The sequence below is a fragment of the Acanthaster planci genome, linkage group LG09 (genome assembly GCF_054643075.1).
Source record: "Acanthaster planci isolate LZ-2023a linkage group LG09, COTS_SCS, whole genome shotgun sequence".
Taxonomy (NCBI): domain Eukaryota; kingdom Metazoa; phylum Echinodermata; class Asteroidea; order Valvatida; family Acanthasteridae; genus Acanthaster; species Acanthaster planci.
The window spans coordinates 17,308,717-17,330,672 of record NC_141785.1 but is presented as its reverse complement, the minus strand read 5'-3'; the positions used below and the strand labels follow the sequence as shown (position 1 = coordinate 17,330,672).

General features: G+C 40.5%; 3 protein-coding genes and 1 pseudogene across 9 annotated transcripts; 2 read left to right on the top strand and 2 right to left on the bottom strand.

The window, feature by feature from the left end:
- Positions 1-1,217: 1,217 nt before the first annotated feature.
- On the bottom strand, positions 1,218-4,372 carry LOC110978688 (glutamyl-tRNA(Gln) amidotransferase subunit C, mitochondrial-like). 4 transcript variants are annotated; one of them, XR_015426304.1, is made up of 6 exons: positions 4,147-4,372; positions 3,424-3,474; positions 2,682-2,851; positions 2,279-2,382; positions 1,990-2,140; positions 1,218-1,819 (listed from the first exon to the last, which is right to left on the bottom strand). XR_015426304.1 is itself a non-coding variant. In XM_022233884.2 (5 exons), exons 1-5 carry the CDS (start codon positions 4,234-4,236, stop codon positions 2,064-2,066), a joined length of 492 nt encoding a protein of 163 aa, XP_022089576.2. In that variant the 5' UTR covers positions 4,237-4,372; the 3' UTR covers positions 1,218-2,063. The 4 variants fall into 4 exon arrangements, 3 of the variants coding, with proteins under 3 accessions (XP_022089576.2, XP_022089578.2, XP_086996824.1); XM_022233884.2 differs by having other exon boundaries at positions 1,218-2,140; XM_022233886.2 differs by lacking the exon at positions 4,147-4,372 and adding an exon at positions 3,877-4,031 and having other exon boundaries at positions 1,218-2,140.
- On the top strand, positions 4,363-8,114 carry LOC147798242 (TP53-regulated inhibitor of apoptosis 1-like). Its single transcript, XM_087140699.1, has 2 exons — positions 4,363-5,017; positions 5,676-8,114. Exons 1-2 carry the CDS (start codon positions 4,874-4,876, stop codon positions 5,775-5,777), a joined length of 246 nt encoding a protein of 81 aa, XP_086996825.1. The 5' UTR covers positions 4,363-4,873; the 3' UTR covers positions 5,778-8,114.
- LOC110978689 (serine/arginine-rich splicing factor 1B-like) lies at positions 8,057-17,358 on the bottom strand. Of its 3 annotated transcripts, none has more exons than XR_015426302.1 (5): positions 16,868-17,358; positions 15,496-15,674; positions 14,396-14,568; positions 11,316-14,225; positions 8,057-10,321 (listed from the first exon to the last, which is right to left on the bottom strand). XR_015426302.1 is itself a non-coding variant. In XM_087140697.1 (4 exons), the coding sequence occupies exons 1-4, from the start codon at positions 17,074-17,076 to the stop codon at positions 14,025-14,027; spliced, it is 762 nt and encodes a 253-aa protein (XP_086996823.1). In that variant the 5' UTR covers positions 17,077-17,358; the 3' UTR covers positions 10,502-14,024. The 3 variants fall into 3 exon arrangements, 1 of the variants encoding a protein (XP_086996823.1); XR_015426301.1 differs by lacking the exon at positions 8,057-10,321 and having other exon boundaries at positions 10,502-11,572; positions 13,929-14,225; XM_087140697.1 differs by lacking the exon at positions 8,057-10,321 and having other exon boundaries at positions 10,502-14,225.
- A 387-nt stretch (positions 17,359-17,745) lies between these two features.
- LOC110978690 (dynein light chain LC6, flagellar outer arm pseudogene) lies at positions 17,746-20,327 on the top strand (annotated as a pseudogene). The gene is made up of 2 exons (XR_015426305.1): positions 17,746-17,906; positions 19,173-20,327. The product of XR_015426305.1 is annotated as a dynein light chain LC6, flagellar outer arm pseudogene (transcript).
- Positions 20,328-21,956: the final 1,629 nt, after the last annotated feature.

The following is a 21,956-nucleotide window of genomic DNA, read 5'->3' as shown; positions in this document are numbered from 1 at the left end:
CAGAATCCGATGTCCTTGTTTTTTATGGGACCCAAACAAGATGTGAATGCCATGACATGAGGAGAGAATTATCCGTCAGAAAAATTCCGAGGAGGTCCCCTACAAAAAGGAAACAGGAGGATATTGGGCTTCATGAAGGATATTCTGTACAGCTGGAAGTCTTTTCCTCAGAGCTATAACAGGATCCAGATTCATAGGATTAGCACTGGATTTTTCATGAAAAAGTCAAAGGATTCCTTTGTGGAAAGTGGACCACAATTTCAGTGGAGTGTCGATACTGACAAGATTTTATCATTGTAAACAAGGAAAGCTGAAATCTAGGAACACCAATCGTACGGAAGTGCTCCAGTAAGGGGAATTCAACAATTGCCAGAAATAATTGAGGCAGATTAAAATCACAGAAAAACAACTGTCAAAGGATGTAGTGCCGCATTCTGAGAAGCAGCATAGAGCCAGAATGCCTGAACGTAGAGAAAGAAATTCTCTGGTGCAGAGAAAGAGCCGAGTTGTGGAAAGCCCACATGGTAGGTTTGAACCAGTGAGGGGTATACAAAAGGAACACGACTACATGTACATATGTTGCCATAGTCATTGAACGTGTGTACTGTGGTTTGTCGGCGGATTTTGTGTGGGCCCGTATCAACGGCAGGTACTTATTGTCCACCGAAGGAACACATGATGCCATGTCTAGGATGGCTCTTCTGTTTTGAGACACAGAGCTCTCACCTCCATGTCAAACCCGTCGGCGTAAACTGTGCAAAAGTGGAGACCAGTGTGGGAAATAGTAACCAAGAAATTTTGAACTTTTATTTGAACTATAATGCATCAGGGTAGAAAATATTTGCAAATACTGACAGTACCCGTAAATCAACAAAGTAGGTCCAGAAAGATTAGCCAGTTTCATCAGTGTTTAGAAACAGGAAAGAATTCTCCAATTTTAGTGGCATGATGGTGGCTACCAGACCTAAATATCTCAGAAAATACACTGTAGTTGCTACAGTATCTGTGGGTCTGCCAGCCCACGATAGACGCCTTTACATGTACTTCTGTCTTTGAAAGATGTACCCATCTTCACTGACCACTCCTTTCTTCTTCCAGTTGCCCTTCTTTTTCTGTCATAAAATGTCTAAACCGCATGATGTAAAATGACATTTTAAATTGAGAGATCTGTTCATAAACCTTTAAAACAAAGGAGGCATTTGAGACAATAGAAGGAGTTCTTTTTACATATTTTATTCATGCTTTCAAGTTCCATCGAAGTTGAATTGACTTGTTCAACTTCAATTTTAAATAACGTGCAAATGTTCAGAATTTTCAGTGAAACAAAATCGGCATTACTCAAATTTTGTTAGGCTATTCATAGTGTCTTCTCTAACTGACTAGCTTTACATCTGAATGAGAAAAAAAAGATGAAAAAAAAAATTCAAGAGACGTTTTCTCAATCCATTTAGAGGTGATGGGTTTTTGGTCACATTCACAAGTGTCCAAACCGTACACCGGGGGAAGGGGTTAGTGAACTGTGTACGTAAAAAAAAATTTAAAAGGCCAAGAAAGTGATCCGAGGAGATGCCAGAACTGCATTCACATGCACTGCTGCACCTTGCCGACCTCAACACGCACATACGCTTGCCAATTCAGAGAACCCACTGGTCAAGAGGCATGTAATACCTAGCACAGAAGTCGTCTTTTTTGTCCCCATCTCGGTTTGGGCGCTCTTGGTGGGCTGAGGGGGGAGTCTGGAGAAAAAGTGTGCTCTTTTTGATCAAAATAACGAGGAAAAAGGGGTCATTCTTTGAAAGGTGTGTATCTGAAAACAATGCATTGATCTCCAAAGCCCTTTCTTCTTGTCTAAAGGTAAGAGGCTACAGGACAGTTGATTGGTGCTCACATAGGGCAGGGAACTACACCAAGAACGTTAAGTTTTGGCATGTTTGCCCTTGCCCCCTTTGGTATAGATCAAGACTGGCGTACTCCCCCACCCGGCCCCTGGCTACCCTGTCCAGTGTCCACCATCAAACTTCTTGCCCCACCCTTTTTTTCCTACATCCCTTCTTCAGCTGCTGTCAGTAATCATCTTGCCTGTCTGATTGCTGTGTCTCGTCATATCTGGCCACAGGCTTAGAAGGCAAGGGAATGTTACCTGGAAATATGGAAAGCAATTGATAATGCAATTTTAACCTGTTTCTTGTAAGAATTTACATTCTTGTGTCATTATTCATGCAGTATTTGCTATTCTTAGTTTTGAACGATTGAAAATTGGAACATGAAGTCAGCAAACCTGGGGGAGCTACAAAGTATTCTTCACAGGTCTTTGCTGCATTTTGAAGAATTTCTTTTGCGCAGTTTCCCTGAGTCACCTCATCTTCTCTGAGATACAAAGTCCTGCCAACAGAACAATACTGCACTTAATATGCCTCGTCCAGTGTTGGACCAGTGCCAATTATAAATCTGATTGGGACTTCACAAATTACCTTATAAAAAAATGGTAGACTGTATTTTCACAAATAGAAAAAAAAAGAAAGCAAAGATTTGAGAACTAAAATTTCCTTCATATAAGCAAGATTGTGCATTTGTAACTCGTCGTCAGGGTTGGGCTGTATGCGTTTTCCTCATTGAAACTGGACAAAAATACAGGGGTATGATTTCCCTTCACCTCTGCTGGTTAGAAAAGTATAAATTACCTGTCCTCCAAAACCGAGTCCATGGGTTCCACACCAGTGGTGTCCACTGTCAGAATCTGATCGGCTAATTTAATGGCTTCTGTCAGCCTCCGTATGCCAGCCACATTGTTGAAATCCACCAGGGCTAGTCTCTCCAAGCGTTGGATGGTCTGCTCGTCAATGACTGGCTCCTGTAGTACCAAAAGATTATGCAAAGCATGCTGAGGGAAGGCTGTTACAATCATAAATGCAATGATTGGTTGCCTAGTCGGGGTGGCGCTGTGGTTCTTTTGTTGCCTTCCACCTCCCGGCTCGGTCCACATGTGGATGGGTTTTCAGTCCCTACCTGATTCCGCGGGTTTTACCCAGAATATTCCTCTGGGGTTTTCCTCCCACCTCTAAAACTGTAACTGCTTCTCATTGTCTCCTCTCTACAGGTTTCTTCAGGCTTGCGAGCTACAGTGCCTAGGGCACTTTTGAGGAATCCTTGGTGTCATTACCAGAAGTAAATAATAATAATAATAAAGATCCCGAATGCCTTGAATTAAAATTCAATTCCGAGTTACAATCACTGATCAAGATTACTGGAGAAGGCAAGTGCCCAATACCTTGTTTGTGATTCTGTCAAGAACTTCATACCAGTTGACAATGGTATCATTTGGCAATGGCGTGTTTATTAATGCAGAATTTATTTTAATGGCTGGTTTCCAAAGCCTGTGAGTGTGTCATACCAGTTACAGATGTTTTGTGCTCATTATCATACCTTTGGCATCTTGGTTGGATCAATTTCTTTCCATGTTGGTTTGGGAGGTATCTGAAAATGAAACAGGTTGAAGTGATAAAGCATACAAAAGTGTTATTAAAACTACGTGTATATGTATATTTATAACACTGATAAGTTACTTGGCCTGATTTCAAGTCAGATATTTGTGTGAAAAATTAAAGTCACTTTAGCCATGCATATCAACTCGTACATGTACATATCAAAATCTGTCCAGAATCCAGCCAATTTAGGGTTGTTTGTGCGCACAGATCTAAGTGTAGTGACATCTCATCTTTGATTTATTGCCAAGTTAATTTGATACATCCTCAACACTTTCAACTATTAATGTATTTTTCCTCTGCTGTCTTGGAAAATCATTTTCATTTCACCCCAGCCCCTAAGGCCTCAAACATTAAACTTCATCCATTTTCCAGGATTTCTCGGTAGGCCTACCGTTATTATCACAATATCTGCAGGTGACGGCAGACACGTGTATTAAAAATCTGAAAAGGGGTGAAGTATTTAAAACTCATTACATGTATTGCAATTGCATCAACATGTTCATTTTTTGTGATCATGATAAAAAATACCCCGTCCAATGTAAACAGCGCCACCAACGACATGAAGAGCCTTAAGTTCAACCACCATGCATGCATGAGATAATGCAGTGTCTCCGGGGTATGTGTCGTGAAGGAAATACATGTATGTAAAGCCTAGGCCTACCTTTGCATTCAGTCCGTCATTTGAAGAGCACAGTCTTCGATATGCAAATTTCGGACAGGATAAACATAACGAAAATATTCTCCTCGACATTATTTGGAAACACCTCTGCCGTTCAATTTTATCGTTATATTAAAGTTTTACAACTTCACTCGGTTTTATAAAAATAGCCCAAGTTCGCTGTCGAGGTTGCCCATGGGGGCCGCCATCTTGATTTGACCTGCTGCGCGCGCTGAGGCCAGGGTTATTTGGGGATATCAGTTCGCCAAAATGTTATTCCAAAGATAGCTTTATCCCAAAGGAGTGGTATAGGTTGAATTAAAATGAATAATAAAATGAATAGCATGCATCCAATGTTGTGTGTGTTACGATAAGCCGACTTTTTGTGATATTCCCACATTAAGATGTGCCTATTTTGCTATAGTGCGGAGGAGTCCTAGATTTGAAAACTGCACTGCGGCAAGACTGCAGGACATGTACAGTACTATTTAGCAGGCGGAGGCGAGTTAAAGCAGGAGTAAGGCCAGGGAACATCGACAAGCAACTGCCCAGAACATCAGAGAGTACCGAAAGTAGCAATTCCCAGGTTTTTTAAAAATTGCATAGACTTTGCCTTCCTCGTTTCGAAGACGGTTTGGTTCAGTGGATATAAACTGGTGAAATCGTCACCATTGATAGCTTTTTCAGTTTTAGAGAGAAAAGTGTTCCCTTGCATCATATTTTTATAACAATGGAGAGCATTGGGCCAGATTGCAATCAGCTGAAGAAAGAATACGATGCCTGCTTCAACGCGTGGTTCAGTGAGAAGTTCTTGAAGGGTGACTACAATGATGCCTGTGCAGAAATCTTCAAAAAATATCAGACTTGTGTGAAAGTAAGTTCTTTTAAATGGGTTTGCATTTCAAGTCAACCTAGGGCGGACGTTGGACCCCACAGTTCTGGGGGTTAGGGTCTTTTCCTACCTCCTTGCTCCCACCAAACTGTGACTGCTTCTCACTGTCTCCTCTCTAGGGGTTTCTTCAGGCTTGTGAGCTACAGTGCCTAGAGCACTTTTGAGTAATGCTTGGTGTCATTACCAGAAATAATAAGAAAACACCAACTGTCTTACTCTGCAGCTTAGTGTTGTCACATCCTGCAAGCATTTGAACTTAGCCTAGTACAGATGGGCTTATGAATACTGCTACATGCATTACATCGGTTTTAATGTGATAATGAATATTGGCTTCCAACAGGGGCTGCATGGGAAATGTGCCCTGTGTTAGACCAAGAGCGTTCCAAATCTGGCAAATTGCACATAAGATCATAACAAATTTCAGGAATGCTTTATTCACATTTAACATTGCATGTGGGAATCTGTCTCAGATTTTTAAATGTTAAATTCAAGAACATTTGAGAGCAGTGACAAAATTGACATGCAAAATTTCAGTCACGGAGATGGTCAAACCAGAAGTGTATTATTTAATGCCCTGCTAGATGCTTCGCGTGAATTTATCTGTTTTTCATGGTACAGTGTACTTATGTTTTGTTTTCAGAATGCTATCAGGGATAAGGGCATTAACTTGGACGAGCTAGAACGACCTGTTTTAGACACCCCATCTGAGAAGCAACCCTTGGGCACAGGAACAGCCAGCTAAAAGCATTGATGTGCCTGGTATCAAGGAATTCAGTTGAGGGACAGACAGGCCACCAGGCCCCTGTTACGATCTGCAATTCAGTGTTTGACCAAATGTTGGGGCAACTTTGAAGATGCTGATGTTTCATGTGTGCACTGGGTTCAGTTATGATGGGGAGAACAGCATTGGAATTGGCAGTTTGGAACGCCCGCCTTAATTTTACTTTGACTTCAATTTCTACTTCTGTAGTCAAATGAAATCATTCAATACTCAAATTATGCTTTTGTTGATGTAATCAGTGATCACTGCCTTACAATGTTACATGCTTTTGAAAGCAAAGGTGACATTTCCAAGCTGCAGAAACAGATTGATTATTTTGGTTTTGTTCTTTTGATGGAATGTAATCCAGGCATACCTTCCAGCATTTTAACATATATTTGACGTTGCACCGTCTGACTGTTACTGAAAATGATAGCGCCCTACCGTCAAAACACGCGGCTGTGTGTGGAAAATAACAGGCAATACATGTAGCTGTGCTGAGAGCCTTCTTTACCTTCAACATTGTGCAACAGGAACCCTCGCAGTCTAAAGTGAATGGATTGGGAGGAGTTAAAAAGCACACACCTAGCAACTTATTTGCATGAGGCTTAATGGCACTTCACCACTGGAGCATAAATTGTCACCAACACCACAAACTGACACACATCTTCACTTTTGTGCCAGTTCGTGAAAAGCGTGATTAGAGCAGTTTTGGTTTCACAAAGTGACACAAATGTGTGTGCGCGCATATTGTGTACTCATGCATTATCGAACAATTTCGTTTTCACGAAGAAGCACAAATGTGTGTTTTGTCAGTGTAGCATAGAAAAAGGCTTTAAATATCTAAAATCATTTTATTTTACCTGTAAATGGGTGACTAAACTGAAAAAAATACTCTTAACTCTAGTAAATGTGCAAATCAAGGAGAACGTCAATTTCTGAATACAGCAAATCATGAAAACGAAAATATCACATTTCTATAAAATATACGTTGAAGACGAAAATATCACATTTCTATAAAATATGCGTAGAAGTGCGCACACATCCATAGATTTGTGTTACTTCGTGGTGTTGGTGACAAAATAATGCACTTTTCATCTGTAGCATTCTACACTGTAACAATAATGACTGGGTATGGGGGTGAAAGATATTGAGTGGAAGTTACTGACATGAAAGGCTTATTAATTTTACATTTTCAATCTGCAACTTTCAAGATAAGATGCCTAGGTGTACAAAAGTGACACTTTTAAGCGTTAAGGGATCAAATGTAGTTTAAAGTGTTGGGATGCATTTGGGAATACATGTACTTAACAAATGAATAGAGTTCTGGATGTTAAGTGTACCTCCACTCTGACCTAAGCTGATGGACATGCAGGGTTACATTGCATAAAGGAGGGATCAAATTAATGTAGCAATTAGTCAAACATGTAACTAAAAAAAGCAAGCCTTGGAAAGTTCCTTTTTAATCTCAATGTTTTTTTCAGTGTCCTGTTCGGAAGGTGTCATGATCTTCAAAGAAAATCTGTATTTGACTGGGTGAAAAGTACTTCATTAGACACAAATACCTCCATGTTGTCAGTAGAGAAAAGCAAAAAAAATATGATGAAAATGAACTGTAAATTTTTCTGTAATGTGTTTGATCATAGATCGGTAAGAAATGTATGAGAGTATTTTTATATTTTTGTATAAATGAGCTGTATTTTAACAATGTTAAGTTTTCTCAGAACGTCAAGAGCACATTACCCTGACATGAGTTTATGTACATGTTCACCTGAACGCTGTGGGCTTACTCTGGAAGCAAATATTTCAGTGCGACATGAGCCAAGTGTCTTCCGAAAGTTCTCATTTCCTTTTGTATTTCTTTTTTCAAACCTGGGGGCCCTGGCAATTTTGGTAGTCTGAAAACGTACTGTCAAATTTTACGAGTCATACATACATTTCTGCCGGTTGCTATATGAAAATTCATTAACCTTAACCCCCCCTGCCCTTTTTGCAAGGGACCCGCCTCAATCCTCCAGAATCCTCCAATTTGGGAGGGGGGGGGTTAAAAAATTGGATTCTCCCGCAATCCTCCAAAAGGTCTTGAAAATGTTACTTGGAGGTATGCCTACTGCCTCAATCCTAGTAATGTATATGAAATTTGAGTTTTAATTATAATTTTTTGCCAATTTTTTTATCCCTTATATTTTTTTAGCATGCCGTAGGCCTTCTCCCAAGAAAAAAACGCAAAGCATTTGATATACATTGTTTGGGTCAAAGTATCTTGTGTACAGATTTCAGGGTGCTTTTATTAAATACACGTATACTCAGTCATGAAAACCTGGTCTTAATTCTTGTGCGTTCTTCATTTGCGAAATGTTCACAGGGCACTCATCAAGTATGTCGATGAAAAAAGACAGAAGATGGAAAGAAAAACCATTTAGTTGTATCTTGACTTAAATCCACATTGCCATTGCATACAAGGACTTTTTTGATCAAACGTTTTGAACCTGGTATGAAGAAAAATGCAATTTAATAATGTATTACACTAAAAACTAAAACACGTAATTCAAGAAACTGCAACCACCGCTCAGTTGAGCTTATTCTCGAGGGTGAATTTGGATGTATTCAGGGGGCACGTTGTACATGTGTTTCAAAAATAAAACCTACCATTGATGAGCGTCGATGAAGCTCCTGGGTCAAGGCTGTCAAAGAAGTCAACTGTACAGCAAAACTATTATGCTAGCCGATCCTCAGGCCAATGTTTATAAAGGATCGGTGTAACGGTACCAAAAAATAAATTATCTCATGTACACTGAGCATTGGTTCTATTCGTGATTTGGACGATCATGATCTCTTGCACTGACTGGTATTTAGTACCCATTTAAAAGGGAAGTGCAAGCTGTTGAACAAAAGGTAGCACAAACCATTCCCGAAAAGATTTGTTATTTAGAAAAAAGGGAGGTCGGATCAGAAGCAAGAGGGTAGAGGATCCGTTTATCTTTGACAAGGATAATGCCTGGGTAAACCGGAACTGCCATTAGCTTCAGTATCCAAATCGCCACGAATAATGGCTCCAGTCAGTTCCATGGAACAAAAGCATTTCTTCCTCGATTGCAGTAGTTACAGCTAAAGTGGAAAATTACATCATCTGCTGGTCCACCTGTGCGGTAGAAGAAATTCAGCACCGACGTTAACCTCAAGTCTGACATCACCGCACTCAGAGACGCACGTCCTTGTTTGGATAATCTGTGATTCCAAACCCCTAAGTGAGAACCAGCAGTTTTCTTTTTCTTTCTCTCTATTGATATACATTCCCACCAAAAATCCCATCGGTGAATTCGTACGTCCTCTTCATCAGCATTATTCGTAATTGACAAGCCTGCAACTCTGCTTTAAAAGGTGTTCTGTCAAGCCTCTTTCTCATCCTAAATGGATCACACGGCTGACAAAGCTGTCCTCGGTTGGGGATGATTCACGATGGTTTTTGTTCTGTGGCTTTCACAATCCAATCCAGTCCAGAATAGCCGACGTCATGCATTAGTTTCTCAGACAAACGTCAAAAAACGATTCTAATTCCTTGTTTTGGGTCTCAATATGTGACACATTTTGAGGAACAAAGATTCAGTCAACAATTTGCTGTCCAATTTCAGTTCCATGTGTAAGCGGAGTATTCCAAGTCTACTGTGTCCGAAACCAAAGGAAAAATCAGAACTCATCTGAGTGAGTTAAAAGTTCCCCGATTCTCTAAAGAGTGCCATAGGCCTACATTCCCCTAATGCCAAATTCTCTTGAATGTTCAAGTTATGATCATTTGTCTCATGAGAAACCAGGATCTTGGGGTTATTCACACACATGGACAAATGCTTTAGAACCATGAGATTGTGTACATGTGTTGCAGCCCATCTGGAAGCATGGGCGGAGATTTATTGTCACATGTGGGGTGTTGTAATTTGTGAAAGGTCACCCTGACGCGGAGCAGGACAGCACAGGGTCTAAAGTCCTACTTCATGGGGGTGCTAAGGGCCACCTGGTGGAGTGCAGCAGCAAAGCCAGCTGTGCATAAAGTCACTGACTTGAAAAGTGGCTGGATTATTATATTGATAACCCCCCCCCACAAAAAAGTGGGGATGACACATCTCCCCATCACTTCTCCCCCCCCCCCCGGATCTCTACCCATGTGTGGAAGGGAGGACTCTGGACTTCCCCCCCCCCTTCCCGGGGAAAAAATCTGGAGATGTGTTTACAGGGTATTCTGTTTAGGAAGGCAGTAAGGGTAAAGTGAGTATTGGAAGAAGTCAAAACCTAATCCTGAATTCCTTGTGATGCGGGATGAAAAGTCCCGATTTCCTTGGGTTTTTTCCAGTCCTTTACAGCTCTCCGCTAGGAAATCCTTTTGAATGTTTTTCCAAAGGAAAATCCTTTGCAAGGGAAAATCCTGTGAAGTTTTCCTTAGAGAAATCCCAATTCAGAATGTGCAATTCATCCCGTCTTCCAAATGATTGGTAACAGCTTTGTCCTTATCCTTCGCTTTAGACTGACCAAACCTTGAAAGAAAAGTTAAAAATGGAGGTTAAAATGATTTCTTTAGAAAAAGACTGATGCTGAATTTTCTCAAACAAGTTGGACCAAGTCCAACCGTGGGGAAGTGGGAATCTGTTTGGCAAGACAAGGGTAAAATTTTAAAGGTGAGACCAAACAAAAAGGAGAAACCTGACGCAATCTCATTGGGTGTACATGTAAGCAATGCCTTCTTTAAAAGTCCGATAGCAACCCAAAAATGTTTAAAAATAACTGGACACATACTTTTATTTCACTGACAGAACGCATGTTAATGGCAGGAGTAAAATGAACAATTACGCACTTGGGTCCAATTTGATTTACATGAAACTTAAAATAATATCTAATTCTTCCCTAAATAAATGAAACTTTGATGCTGCATACAATGTGAATAGTCGAGCGAACACAGAAACAAACCACAAACTGCACAAGCATGCAATCCAAAAGCAGATTTGATGACATACATCGTACACTTACACTGCAATGCACGTGTTTAAAATCCTTCGAGTCTACTCGAAAATGCACATTAAAATCTGAAAGGGCATGTCTAAATCAAAATCAGCCTAAAATTCAAATGAAATCAACTTCTTGTGTCCAAGTGTTGTGAAGAAATGCAACAAAAAAAGAAAGGAAGAGGCACTCAAACTGTTTTTTTAAATAAATTTCAAGAGTGTAAAGCAGGCCCTAACACCAGAATACATGCAGGCAAATATCGATGTGAAGAAATCTTTCAGAACAAAATTTATACATTCATTTGGTTGATATAAGCGGCCTTGACAGAAAAGGTGTTTACTGTCAGCCCAAGCAATAAAGGTTATCCCACAACTATTGCTGATCTTTCCCTTGATGTCCCTTGCATGCTTTTTTCTTTTAAATGAAGCATCTTTCACAGAGAAATATACCAGCATTCTAAGTTTGTGAAGCAGGCTGAACTGTGCTAGATTCAAACATGCCCTTGCAACATCGACTTTTAAATCATACCATCAAATCCATCCACGTTTCGTCCAAAACTTCCCATCCTGTGAAAAATCCTGTTCCCTTTCCAAGTTTGATCCAATTCCCCGTCAGAAATCCTTTGTTCCAAAAAATTCAAAAAGCCGCTCCAAAACCTGAGCCTTCTTTTCCCGACTCCGTCATGACAAACATTTGTCTTTTGTTTTTTAATTCCTTTTCCTGGACTCCTCGATTCCAGTGCTATCCTATGGAATCCGAGATTCAGAAAGTCCATCCTAACGACACTGAGAATATTGGAAAAACACAAGAAGACATTAGATCTAACATGAGTCACAGTGAGTACTAAATGAAACATTCTGCAACAGTTTACTGAGTGATATCTCAATAAAGGCTATTATACTAAATAGTTGCAGTAAGTAAAAAATGCCTTTCTACATCAGCCTTTCACCATATATCTTTATGAAATCTTGGCCAGATTTGAACGCGAAACTCAGCAGATGTTGATCCAGAAAGTTACATGCTTGGCAAAAACCTGAGAACCAACTTCAAGCTGGTTACCCTTGCAGGCCCATCAAACATTGTCTGTGTTTGGCAAGTTTCTGTTGTAACTTTCATGAAATCTCCCTTCAACCACACCCCAGAGAAAAAAATTCCCTAAATGAATATACATGTACATGTATATATGTACTCACTTACCTATCTGAAAACACAAACAAGAAGTTAAACATTCAGGACTTTTTGGGGTGGGCTGTTTTTTGTGTGTTTTTGTGTGGAGCTGTAGAAAATTTGACCCTTCAGAAAATTTGTCGATTATCAGTGGATAACGCATCCTATCTGGAATATATTATACCATGTGCTGCACAACCATTAACCGTTTCCTTTCAGAAACAATAATCCCTACCTACCAATGCTTGAAGCTAACACGATGTTTGAGGAGTAAACAAAATTAGAAATTCTGAATGACAACAAATATGAGAACATCAAATAAAACTAAAAACTTGTTGACAACTTCTAGAGTCTACACCACAAGGAGTGAATCAAGACGTCGGTTGTTGGGAAATGCAAAAAAAAACAAACTGATTCCAATATCTGGATCTTTAAAACACACATCTAAATCAAAATTCCCTTCTGTTACTTTGCCCTACTTATACAAGGCCAAACAAAAAACAGCTGTGGTTTCCGGTTACCTGAACCAACTTAGAAAATCACGCGGAACCCGTATCATTTTTATTCGACAAATCAATAAAATATAAAACTTACAGTGCCTTGCTCTGAGCCTAATTTTGTGTACATCATTCTGTACATTGCATTGTTTTAATTTTTTTCTGCATGAGATGGACCACTCTTGTGTGTTTGTATTTCAACAACCAGCTGCTTTACTACTCTATCACAGTGCAGATATGTAATACTGACGAGCATATGTACAGTATTAATGTGGCACTCACTTGGTACCAGTGTTGTAGTCGAGTACTTTCCGAGTACCAACGTTCTCCACAAAATACTGAACTGGGTAAGAGGGAATAAAGCCAGAGTGCACAGGCATTTGATGGTAAATGTGCTAAGGTGAGATTACAAAATAAATGTTAGACTTCAGACACTCCCAGTTGTGTAAAATTTAAGTTTTAAGGAGAAAAGTGAGTGCTTTTGTCCTAAAAAGTTAATTTCAATAAAACAGTGAAGGTCTGAAGTCATTATGTTGCTTTGTAATCTTACCTTTATGTATGTATCATCAAATGCCGATGTACTTCAGCTTTGTTCCCTCCTAACTAGTTAAATATTTGGTAGAGAGCTTGGTTCTCAAAAAGTACTCGACTACATCACTGCTTGGTACCGGTACCTGTTACAAATACATGTCCCCCCTCCCAACAAACAATACAGACCATCATCCAACACTACTTTTTTGGGCCATAAACATTTAGAGTAAAAAAAAATTACCCAACCGACCACTCTAATTTATTTTTCAGTGTAATAGGAGACACAACTAATTTTTTGTTTGGCCTAATGAACAGCAACAGGTAGGTGACATATGCAATGTTGCTGAAATATTCAAGGGCAGTCTTGGTGGACAATCTAAGTATAAATAATGCTGAACACAAACACCAACACATGCTGAAGTCTTCTTTGATGCTAATATATACATTTGTGAACATCAACCTACTCCTAGATTTTTCCCACTGCCTTTGCCGGATTAGATGTACCACTTTAAAAAGAAGGAACACAAGGTTCAAAAAAGTCATCACTTAAACAGCTTACGAAATTCAAAGTACACTCGTGGGGAAAAATGCTTTTAACCGTGAGAAACTGTTTTTAAAAGGTGAAATTAAAACTACATTTCTGCTTCACTAACTCTCACTTTTCTAATCCTACCATGACTATGAATGTCCACACGCAACAGCAAAAATTACAGTACATGAATATTGCATTTTAGGTTGCAAACTTAATGAAGCGACAATACGTGTATTACACAATCTGTTAACACCGTGCCTCACGAAAGCAATGAAAACCTGTCCCCAGAAAAAGTATGCAAAAAGTGAAAATCTGGAAGTTCTAAGTAGGGCAGAGTGCATCAATAAAATACAAGGTAGTCTACAGTAATTAACTGCTTTGTTAGTCTGTTTCTCATGCTTCTTTGAGACCAACCTTTGTCATCCTGGTCCCTGTGAAAACTGAGGTCCAGGTCTCCGTGTAAATAGCAACTACATGTACTTGGGCAACATCAGGCCTCGTTTGGACAACTTAACGAGAGCGGGAGCGGCTGTCACGGCCCCTGGATCGGCTGCGGGATCTGGACCTGGAGTAGGAGCGCCGAGAGCGCTTGGGACTGTAGGAGGAACGTCTCGGGCTCCGCCTGGGGCTGTAGCGCCTCGGAGACCGACTTCGGGATCGGCTGCGCCCACCTCTGTAGTCAGTTTTCACACGAATGTAAGATGTGTCACCCTGCACGAATGAAATGGGAAAACACCCATCAAAACACGAACATCAAAAACATACAAATTTAATTTCAGATGAAAAAAATGAAGGAACTATCTAAGGCATAATAAAACGGGAGCAAACAAAGGGACATTTATATTGGAGCAGAAGCAAGGTCTACTTTGATCTGCCATCACCTCGTGTGAGCAAAACTTGCTGTCGTCCAGAGTCTTGCAAGCATATCGCATGTCATCTTCGGTGACATACTCCACTACACCAGTGCAATCCCGGTATACATCTGCATAACAGACATCACCAGCCCCGCGCATGTGGTCCTTCAAGTCTTGCCAACTACCGGTAGAAGGCAGTCCTGCAGTGACAATTATCATACATTTATTTATGGGAGGATCCAACTGTCCTGACAGATAATCACTCGAACTATTTCATACAAAAACTGCTGAACAACATGTTTCAGCTTGCAAAATGAAACAGAGAAGCAAATGTTTCTGTCCACAAAAGCGACAGTGGCATTAAACCAAAACTGCAAGTTACTGCCAGTGCTCGTTAGCATGCCATCAGGGTCATTCTTCCCTACTTCCATATACAGATTACTCGCGACCCAGAAAAATTCAAGTTTGGTCACTTAAACTGAAGTGGCATGGCATGCTTTCTCAAAATCTCAGGAGGATTGATCTGCGCATGCACAGGAAACAACAGAGGTCATGCTGCCTGTATGCCCTGATCCATTCATGTGATCAACATCTAAGTTTCACAATACAGGGGCCATCCACACAGGACTTTTCAGTGGATTAAAACGGACAACGTAATTCTTCTGCGATCAGATTGGCTCCGCAAAGCTTTCAATGTGGAAGATAAAACTAACAACAACTGATGTCGGTTTACCGGCTGCCTGCATTGGATTAAACTTTGTCGAATCGACAACAGTCTCTGTAAGTGTAACCAAAAAATGTGATACAACGTGGCTAAAGGCTGACAATTTAGGCAGGTGGAAATCAAATGCTTGCCCTACCAACCTTAAATTCTCAAACTGCAAATAGCAAAACAAAAAAGTCATCACACAACATGGGTAATGCATTCTTGCCTCCAAGATGTTTCTCTCCAAAAAGTACTAAACAATGAAATGAAATGACAACTGACAACAATGTACAGTATATCAGAAAAACATGGAGGCATTGGCACATAGGCAAAAGAAGAAACTGAACCAAATGACCTATCCAGGCTAATGTGGTTAGTCGCCAATATACAAACTATACATTGAAAACTAATTTGCACGTACCTGATACAATGCACCTGTACTTTGACCTTCTTGGTGGAGGGCCTCCTCTTCTGCCCCCTCCCCCACCACCACCACCACTGAAGCTTCCACGAGCCCCACTGCTCCGCGGACACTCAACTCGCAGAGTGTATCGATCATAATCGTAGCCATCCCTAAAGTGAATGGCATCTTCTGCATCCCTGTAATACAAGAAAGGTTAGTCAGAACTAACTTTAGGAGTTTGTGGGGGTTGACACCCTACGAGGGTGATCCTTACTTTTAGGAAACCTCTACATTTTTGTTTCACCCAAATTTTTAACTGAAGGCCTACAGTCGTCATTTTGCAGAGGATACTGTCAGAAAAAGTCGAATAATTACCAATTTCAGCGACTGAAAATATGCAGATGTCGAATACCAGTACTGGAGTGTTTTCCTTTTTCACTAAAAATATTTTCCAAATTTCTCACCAACAAGGTCTTCCCATGCACGTCGAATGCGTGTAAGAGCCCTGTTGAAAAACTTCATATCAGACTGTCATTCTTTCGCATGCGAAGGTGCACTTCAACTCAGGGCAGATAGCTGATGTGCCTTCCGACTAATAATGATAATTCCCATATATATTAGCATAAATCTTGAGACAATGTGGTAAACCACAACTTCTATGTTTGCCGTGTCCTCTTTTAGGTTTAGTACCAGCCTGAACATCATGAGGAATGTGAGGAAAGTCAAATTTATAATAAAATACAAATTCCCCTCCCAACATGATTTAGTTCCAGTCTGAGTAATGTGAATCCAGAATCCATTTTGCATAGCCAAGTTGACAACTTTCATTCTTTGTGTCCTCTCTTAGGTAAGTTACCATAAATCAGATGTTGCAGCCCTCAATTTACATGTACTTCAGATGTGAAGAGGTTGATTTTATAAAACATTAATTGCCCTCCCTGCCTACACCATTTAACTGGGGCATTTGAACTCTTGGAGAGAGTTCCATATACGGACAACACTTGATGCCCTTGTGCACAAACCTAGGAGACTTGTCTTTCAGAAACTGAAGTGTTTCCAAGTAGGTCTAAATGCTTCAGAATTTTCTGAGTTAAATTTCACTTTTTAAGGACGTTTGCCGACCAATTTTTTGTTCCACTTCATGTAAATCTATGAATGAATTTTAAACAGCCTTACTATGAACACGTCTAAGGATTGCTCCCCCCCCCCCACTTCAGGATGTTCATTTTTACACACTTTTACCCTTTTATCTTACATTACAAAATAGAGGAAGCCACGGTGTGCATCAATACATTGTACAATGCCCAACGATAATCAAATTCAACAAAGCGCAGAAAGTCTAGCTCATTCAGTTTACAGGCCTACACCTGTTCACGTGGCTGAGTCTCACCTTTTATCTTCAAATTCGACGAACGCGAACGGAGGTCCAACTTTGGGCATCTTCAAGTCAATATTTAATATTCTGCCGTACTTAAAAAACAAATCTTCAATGTCTCTTTCTCTAATGTCGGGGGGCAAATTGCCAACATAAATTCGGCCGTCTGTCGGGACGTCGCCACCACCGTAGCGGGAGCCTCCGCCACGGCTGTAATATGCCATATTTATTACAATTTATAGTGCTACAGTGCTAGCTAGTCTACGCTCTGAACGACTGAAGAATTTGTGCAACTTTGCAGGTAACAGTTATTTGGCAACCGAGCTAACAAAATTGTATTCGCTCACAAGTCAACTGATGAAACAACGAAGCATTTGAACTCGATATCGCTGATACCACGGGTGTTGAACAAGGATATTGCGCGATACAACGACAAGAACGAGATATACACGATCGCCTTTACAAAGAAGATCAATATGTATTTGCACATGTACTATGTAAATGTGTCCATGCTCATATATGTACATGTACAAGACATATACAGTGTACATGTACAATACACAGCAGCGCGCGCGCTAAGCATGCACGCACTACTGGTCGATGATCAATACAATCTGGTTTCCGCCGCAAGCTTTGTGCCCATGCTTCGTTTCCATCCCACGATTAAAGTACTGTGAAACCAGTCGAATTGATCATGACGTCAAATTAGTATGCGCATGGTCATTGCTATTTGTTACAAGGTGCCGTGTGGATTTTCTAAAGTAATGGCGAACAGAACACGAGATATTTCTGATTGCAGCCAATAGCATGTCAGTATTTCTGCATATTTTGTTAAAAGCTACCGAGCACCTGTTACAAGAAGAACCAATCAGAACTGAAAATAATTGTTACCCCGGAGCTCTTGGGTATGGGGTACACAAGAGGTGAAACCACTTCATCACCACATCAGATTAGGGGTTGTTTTCTGCTCACTCGTGAAACGTGTCCGGAGGTACGTGCACAGTCCATAAGCGATCGTCAGCCATCAACTGGTAATTTATTTTAACAACAAAAAGTAAGTATGCGATGTGAGCAGAATTAGCCGAATCTCATCTCCAACGATCCCAATTTGTGTGTGCAAAAATATTATAAATGAATCACAGGTAGAATCGTTTAGCCATGCATGTTTAAAATGACATTCGTTGTAGAAATTTGATTATTTAAAATTTTTATTCTGGGCTTGAGGCTTTATACGTACACTTATTACTTTCTGCATCTTCTATCTTATCAATCCAATTTCCTTCCCGTAACATTTTTAAGGTTAAATATCGTTATATGATTACATGTATTTGTTATTCAGGTATTCAGAAATACGATAGGCACATCCATCTTAGTCTAATTTTATTTTCTACACTTCCACTGGCCGACATAAATAAGAATAGGCTCCTAGTCCTACGTGTATCCATTGGAGGTAGTAACGGAACCCCCCCCCTCCCCAGGGGGTGTGAAACTGCCTGCCAGCAATGTAGGCCCTTCGGCTCGTTGGGGTGATTTAGAGGGATTTCAAGCTGAACAATTGCCCCTTTATATGTAATACTTGGATGCATCAGTTGTACGACCAATCAGGTTACAGGGATTTGAAATGGTTTGCTTGCAGAAGATCTATACCCCTAGAACAACCATGGACGGAATCCTCACTGGCGATCTGGAATTTCCATGAAAATAAAACAGTGAATAGTGCTCTCATGTAACTGTCACGGCCTTACACTCTTGGCTGGAGGCAGTATTGGTACCCAGGGTATCGGTTAATTGTATAGAGCACAATGCTTAATCCACTCTGGGAGAAAAGTGAATACCAGATCAGAAGACTGTGACCCGCAGTCCGGAGCAGGAAAACTGTTTGTACAATGTACACAAGGCGATCGTCTCTGAGCTAGAGGAGATAAAACACAATGCACGCAGCTTCAGTGTGACTACCGACGACTGGCTACGCCCTACGCTAAAGGTCCATACCAAGGACTAACACAGAAGTGTGAGGGAACTTTTCTGTCAAACGTCAAAAGCGCATTTCTTGAAAGATCGGCTTATTAGTTTGGTTTTGGTGAAATTATGTCAAAGAAGTGTGATCACATTTGGAATGTTCCAATTGGGAAAGATGTAAATTTGACGTTCACAATGTAAGTGCGTGCGATCCGAATTGTCTGTTGTCTTATGACACCATGTCACTGATTTCACCAGTGCTGTGTATGCCCGAGTATGAAATGGGTGGATTTTTGCTGATTTGTTGTCGGTCAAGTTTATTTAATCGTATCTTTCCATCGTTTGTTCCCATCGTCTGCAGAACCGCCACAAGGAGTATCATCATGTCTGAACGCAAAGCCGTCGTTAAGAATGCCGACATGGCGGAAGATGTACAGCAGGATGCCATCGAGTGTGCCACCCAGGCCATGGAGAAGTTCAATGTGGAGAAGGACATCGCTGCTTACATCAAGAAAGAGTTCGACCGGAAGTACAACCCCACTTGGCATTGCATTGTGGGCAGGAACTTCGGCAGCTACGTCACGCACGAGACCAAGCACTTCATCTACTTCTACCTGGGTCAGGTGGCTGTGCTGCTCTTCAAGTCCGGCTAGTGGAGGTGCGTCATCAGATGCACGCATAATAGCGACTACAAACATTGTGTGTTCACCAGATGGTGTTGAGCTATGACCAGAGGAGTGACTTCGCTCTTTCGTGTGGCATAACTACATGTAGCTATGCTTCGCCATGCCTGTTTATGCCTGCGCAGTGCTTGCAGTGCATTTCGCTTATACAACTACACTGTAAAATGTACACCGAAAACTAGACCATACAAGGCACTTTGCATGATTGTGTTTTCAAATCTAAAATGATAAAATGCAAGACATTTTTCGCGTTTCTAGTTCACAGTTCGACAGAGGATAGAAAGATACACAATCCCCATTTGTTTAAAGTGTCTAATGTTGATCATAACTTAATTTGAAATAACATATTACCATCCTGGCATTAAACGAATCGCGAGTCACAACAAAATTATATTACAACGTATAAAGCCACCAAGTGTATAGAGAATTACCAGTTCGTCCAGAAGTGTATTTACAGTGATAAGTAAAACATGATTTTTTTGTATTACAATGTATATTAGTTGCCAATGGTGCTACGAAATAACCGAGTTCATCTGTATTATGTAGCAGTCATCAGTGCGAAGGATATTAACAAATCTGGTACACATATAGGTACATTTATTTGTAAGTTTGAAGAAAGAAATAAATCCCAAGTCATGAGGATTTCAGCACTCAAGTTTGCCCCCATAAAATAATTATGCAGATAACAACATCTCTGTATTCCATAATTTTTAGCCGTACTTACTGTTAATCTCCAAAGAAAAGGCTTGAAATAATCCACTGCACCAAAGATATTCTGTTTCTTTGATGCATGTTTAATATTTAATAAAGCTATAACATTTTGTTTTAGAAAACGCTTCCACGTCTTCTTGCTCTGGGAATTGTGTACGTTAATATATGCCAGTAGCATTCATACGGTGGTCTGTTCGTGTACACACGTTTTTGAAGCCCCCCCCCCCAACTTAACGATCTTTTAAAATCCTTATTGCGGAATGTGAAGTCCAAGATGAAGAAATACGCGCTACTGTGTGTTTAAGATGTCATGCTTGGATTGCCTTCATCTGGGTTGGACAAAAATTTTCTTAATTCTGTAAACCTAAATTCTTCTACCCCTCTTACCGAGGCCCCGACAACCGTTTGCAAGAGATTGGTTTTTCACGGCAAGAGTTATGTAATTTATGCCTTTCCGTTTGAAAGACACCTCCGAGATATTACTAGATCATGTGTCATTTGACGGGTTGGGTCCTCTGACATTCCTCACCAACCTCCAACTTCGGTATGTGTGTCCATACACGTGTAAAAAGAAATTTTGCCGTTTCAGTCGTTGTCCTCTGTAGCTAATCTACAAACAATTAATTTGCGTCACGGGGGGGGCACACGGGCCATTCCCCGTTTCCCCCCAAAATAAGTTGAGGATAATCCCCTTGGTACTGTACGCAACATTCGTTGGTAAGACTTTTTACCCACGAATGGCGCATACCGAAGGTATTATCCGACTTACTAACCTCCACCTGCTTTGGAGGTCACGTTTTTGGTCTTCCATTCCATTATTTCGTACGACTGGAGCGTCTTTTTTTGTTGCATGTACATTGGAAGTAGGCCAAATGCTTTAATCCATTCCTTGGTACAAATCTAATGGTAGACGACCACTCGGTGTACTGCTGTAACGCAACAATCAATTATGTTGCAATGTGGTAACAGTGTAGATTTTCAGCCCCACCCAAGGTCATCCCCTCAACCAATAAGCGAAAGTACAGTACTGTAGGGATGTGGCCATAACTTGAGACAGCGACAGTGATTTTGTTTTTGCTATGGAGACACCGACGATTATTACCCACTGATACCATGGATAATATATTGAAGGCGTGTTATCATAAGTGGAATTAGAATACATGTAGAACCAGCTGATCTTTCAAGCTGAAACCCTGTGGGCCGCTTGACCTTACCCCAGAAGCAAGACCGATACGTCACGCTAAAAGAAAACATGTGGAGTAATAACTCGAGGATGCATGTCGGACTCCTTTCTTTTTTCTCGCAAATACAAAAGCAATCATTTCACTTTTTTTACCAAATGCAACGCTGATGTTCACATTATCGGCACGTGTACAGTAGTCCATGCAAATGAAGTAGCATAATAAACTTCACTATTTCTTTGTCCAATGTAGCCTACTGAAAAGTTTTTCTATGATCTGAGCTGCACATCATCACTGTATTTGTAATATTTCATATCTGAACTGAGCCCGATCTCAAAGTTCATTAGTAATCCTAAAAATTGAGTTTTAGATTTTTTACATTCTAATTACAGAACCGTGGATAACACCGTAAAAAGATGAAGGTGGACTGTTTCGACACTGAAAGTCATCAAACGTTTCAAGGATGACCTAAACCACGCTAAATTAAAATATTTATTCGTGATATCGAGAGGAAAACTGCAAAAACTTTGCGGGAGCTCCACTTCATGACTTTATTCCTGTGCGGGACTT

Bases quoted from the DNA above. Each gene is read 5' to 3' on its own strand.
- LOC147798242 (XM_087140699.1), top strand. From the start codon at position 4,874: ATGGAGAGCATTGGGCCAGATTGCAATCAGCTGAAGAAAGAATACGAT. The intron at 5,018-5,675 runs GTAAGTTCTTTT...TTTTGTTTTCAG, and splicing joins AATATCAGACTTGTGTGAAA to AATGCTATCAGGGATAAGGG.
- LOC110978689 (XM_087140697.1), bottom strand. From the start codon at position 17,076: ATGGCATATTACAGCCGTGGCGGAGGCTCCCGCTACGGTGGTGGCGAC. The intron at 15,675-16,867 runs GTGAGACTCAGC...CTTGTATTACAG, and splicing joins GTCGAATTTGAAGATAAAAG to GGATGCAGAAGATGCCATTC. The intron at 14,226-14,395 runs GTGATGGCAGAT...TCATTCGTGCAG, and splicing joins GCAAGTTTTGCTCACACGAG to GGTGACACATCTTACATTCG.
- LOC110978688 (XM_022233884.2), bottom strand. From the start codon at position 4,236: ATGTCGAGGAGAATATTTTCGTTATGTTTATCCTGTCCGAAATTTGCA. The intron at 2,383-2,681 runs GTAATTTATACT...TTCTGTTGGCAG, and splicing joins GACTCGGTTTTGGAGGACAG to GACTTTGTATCTCAGAGAAG. The intron at 2,141-2,278 runs GTTTGCTGACTT...CCATATTTCCAG, and splicing joins ATACTTTGTAGCTCCCCCAG to GTAACATTCCCTTGCCTTCT.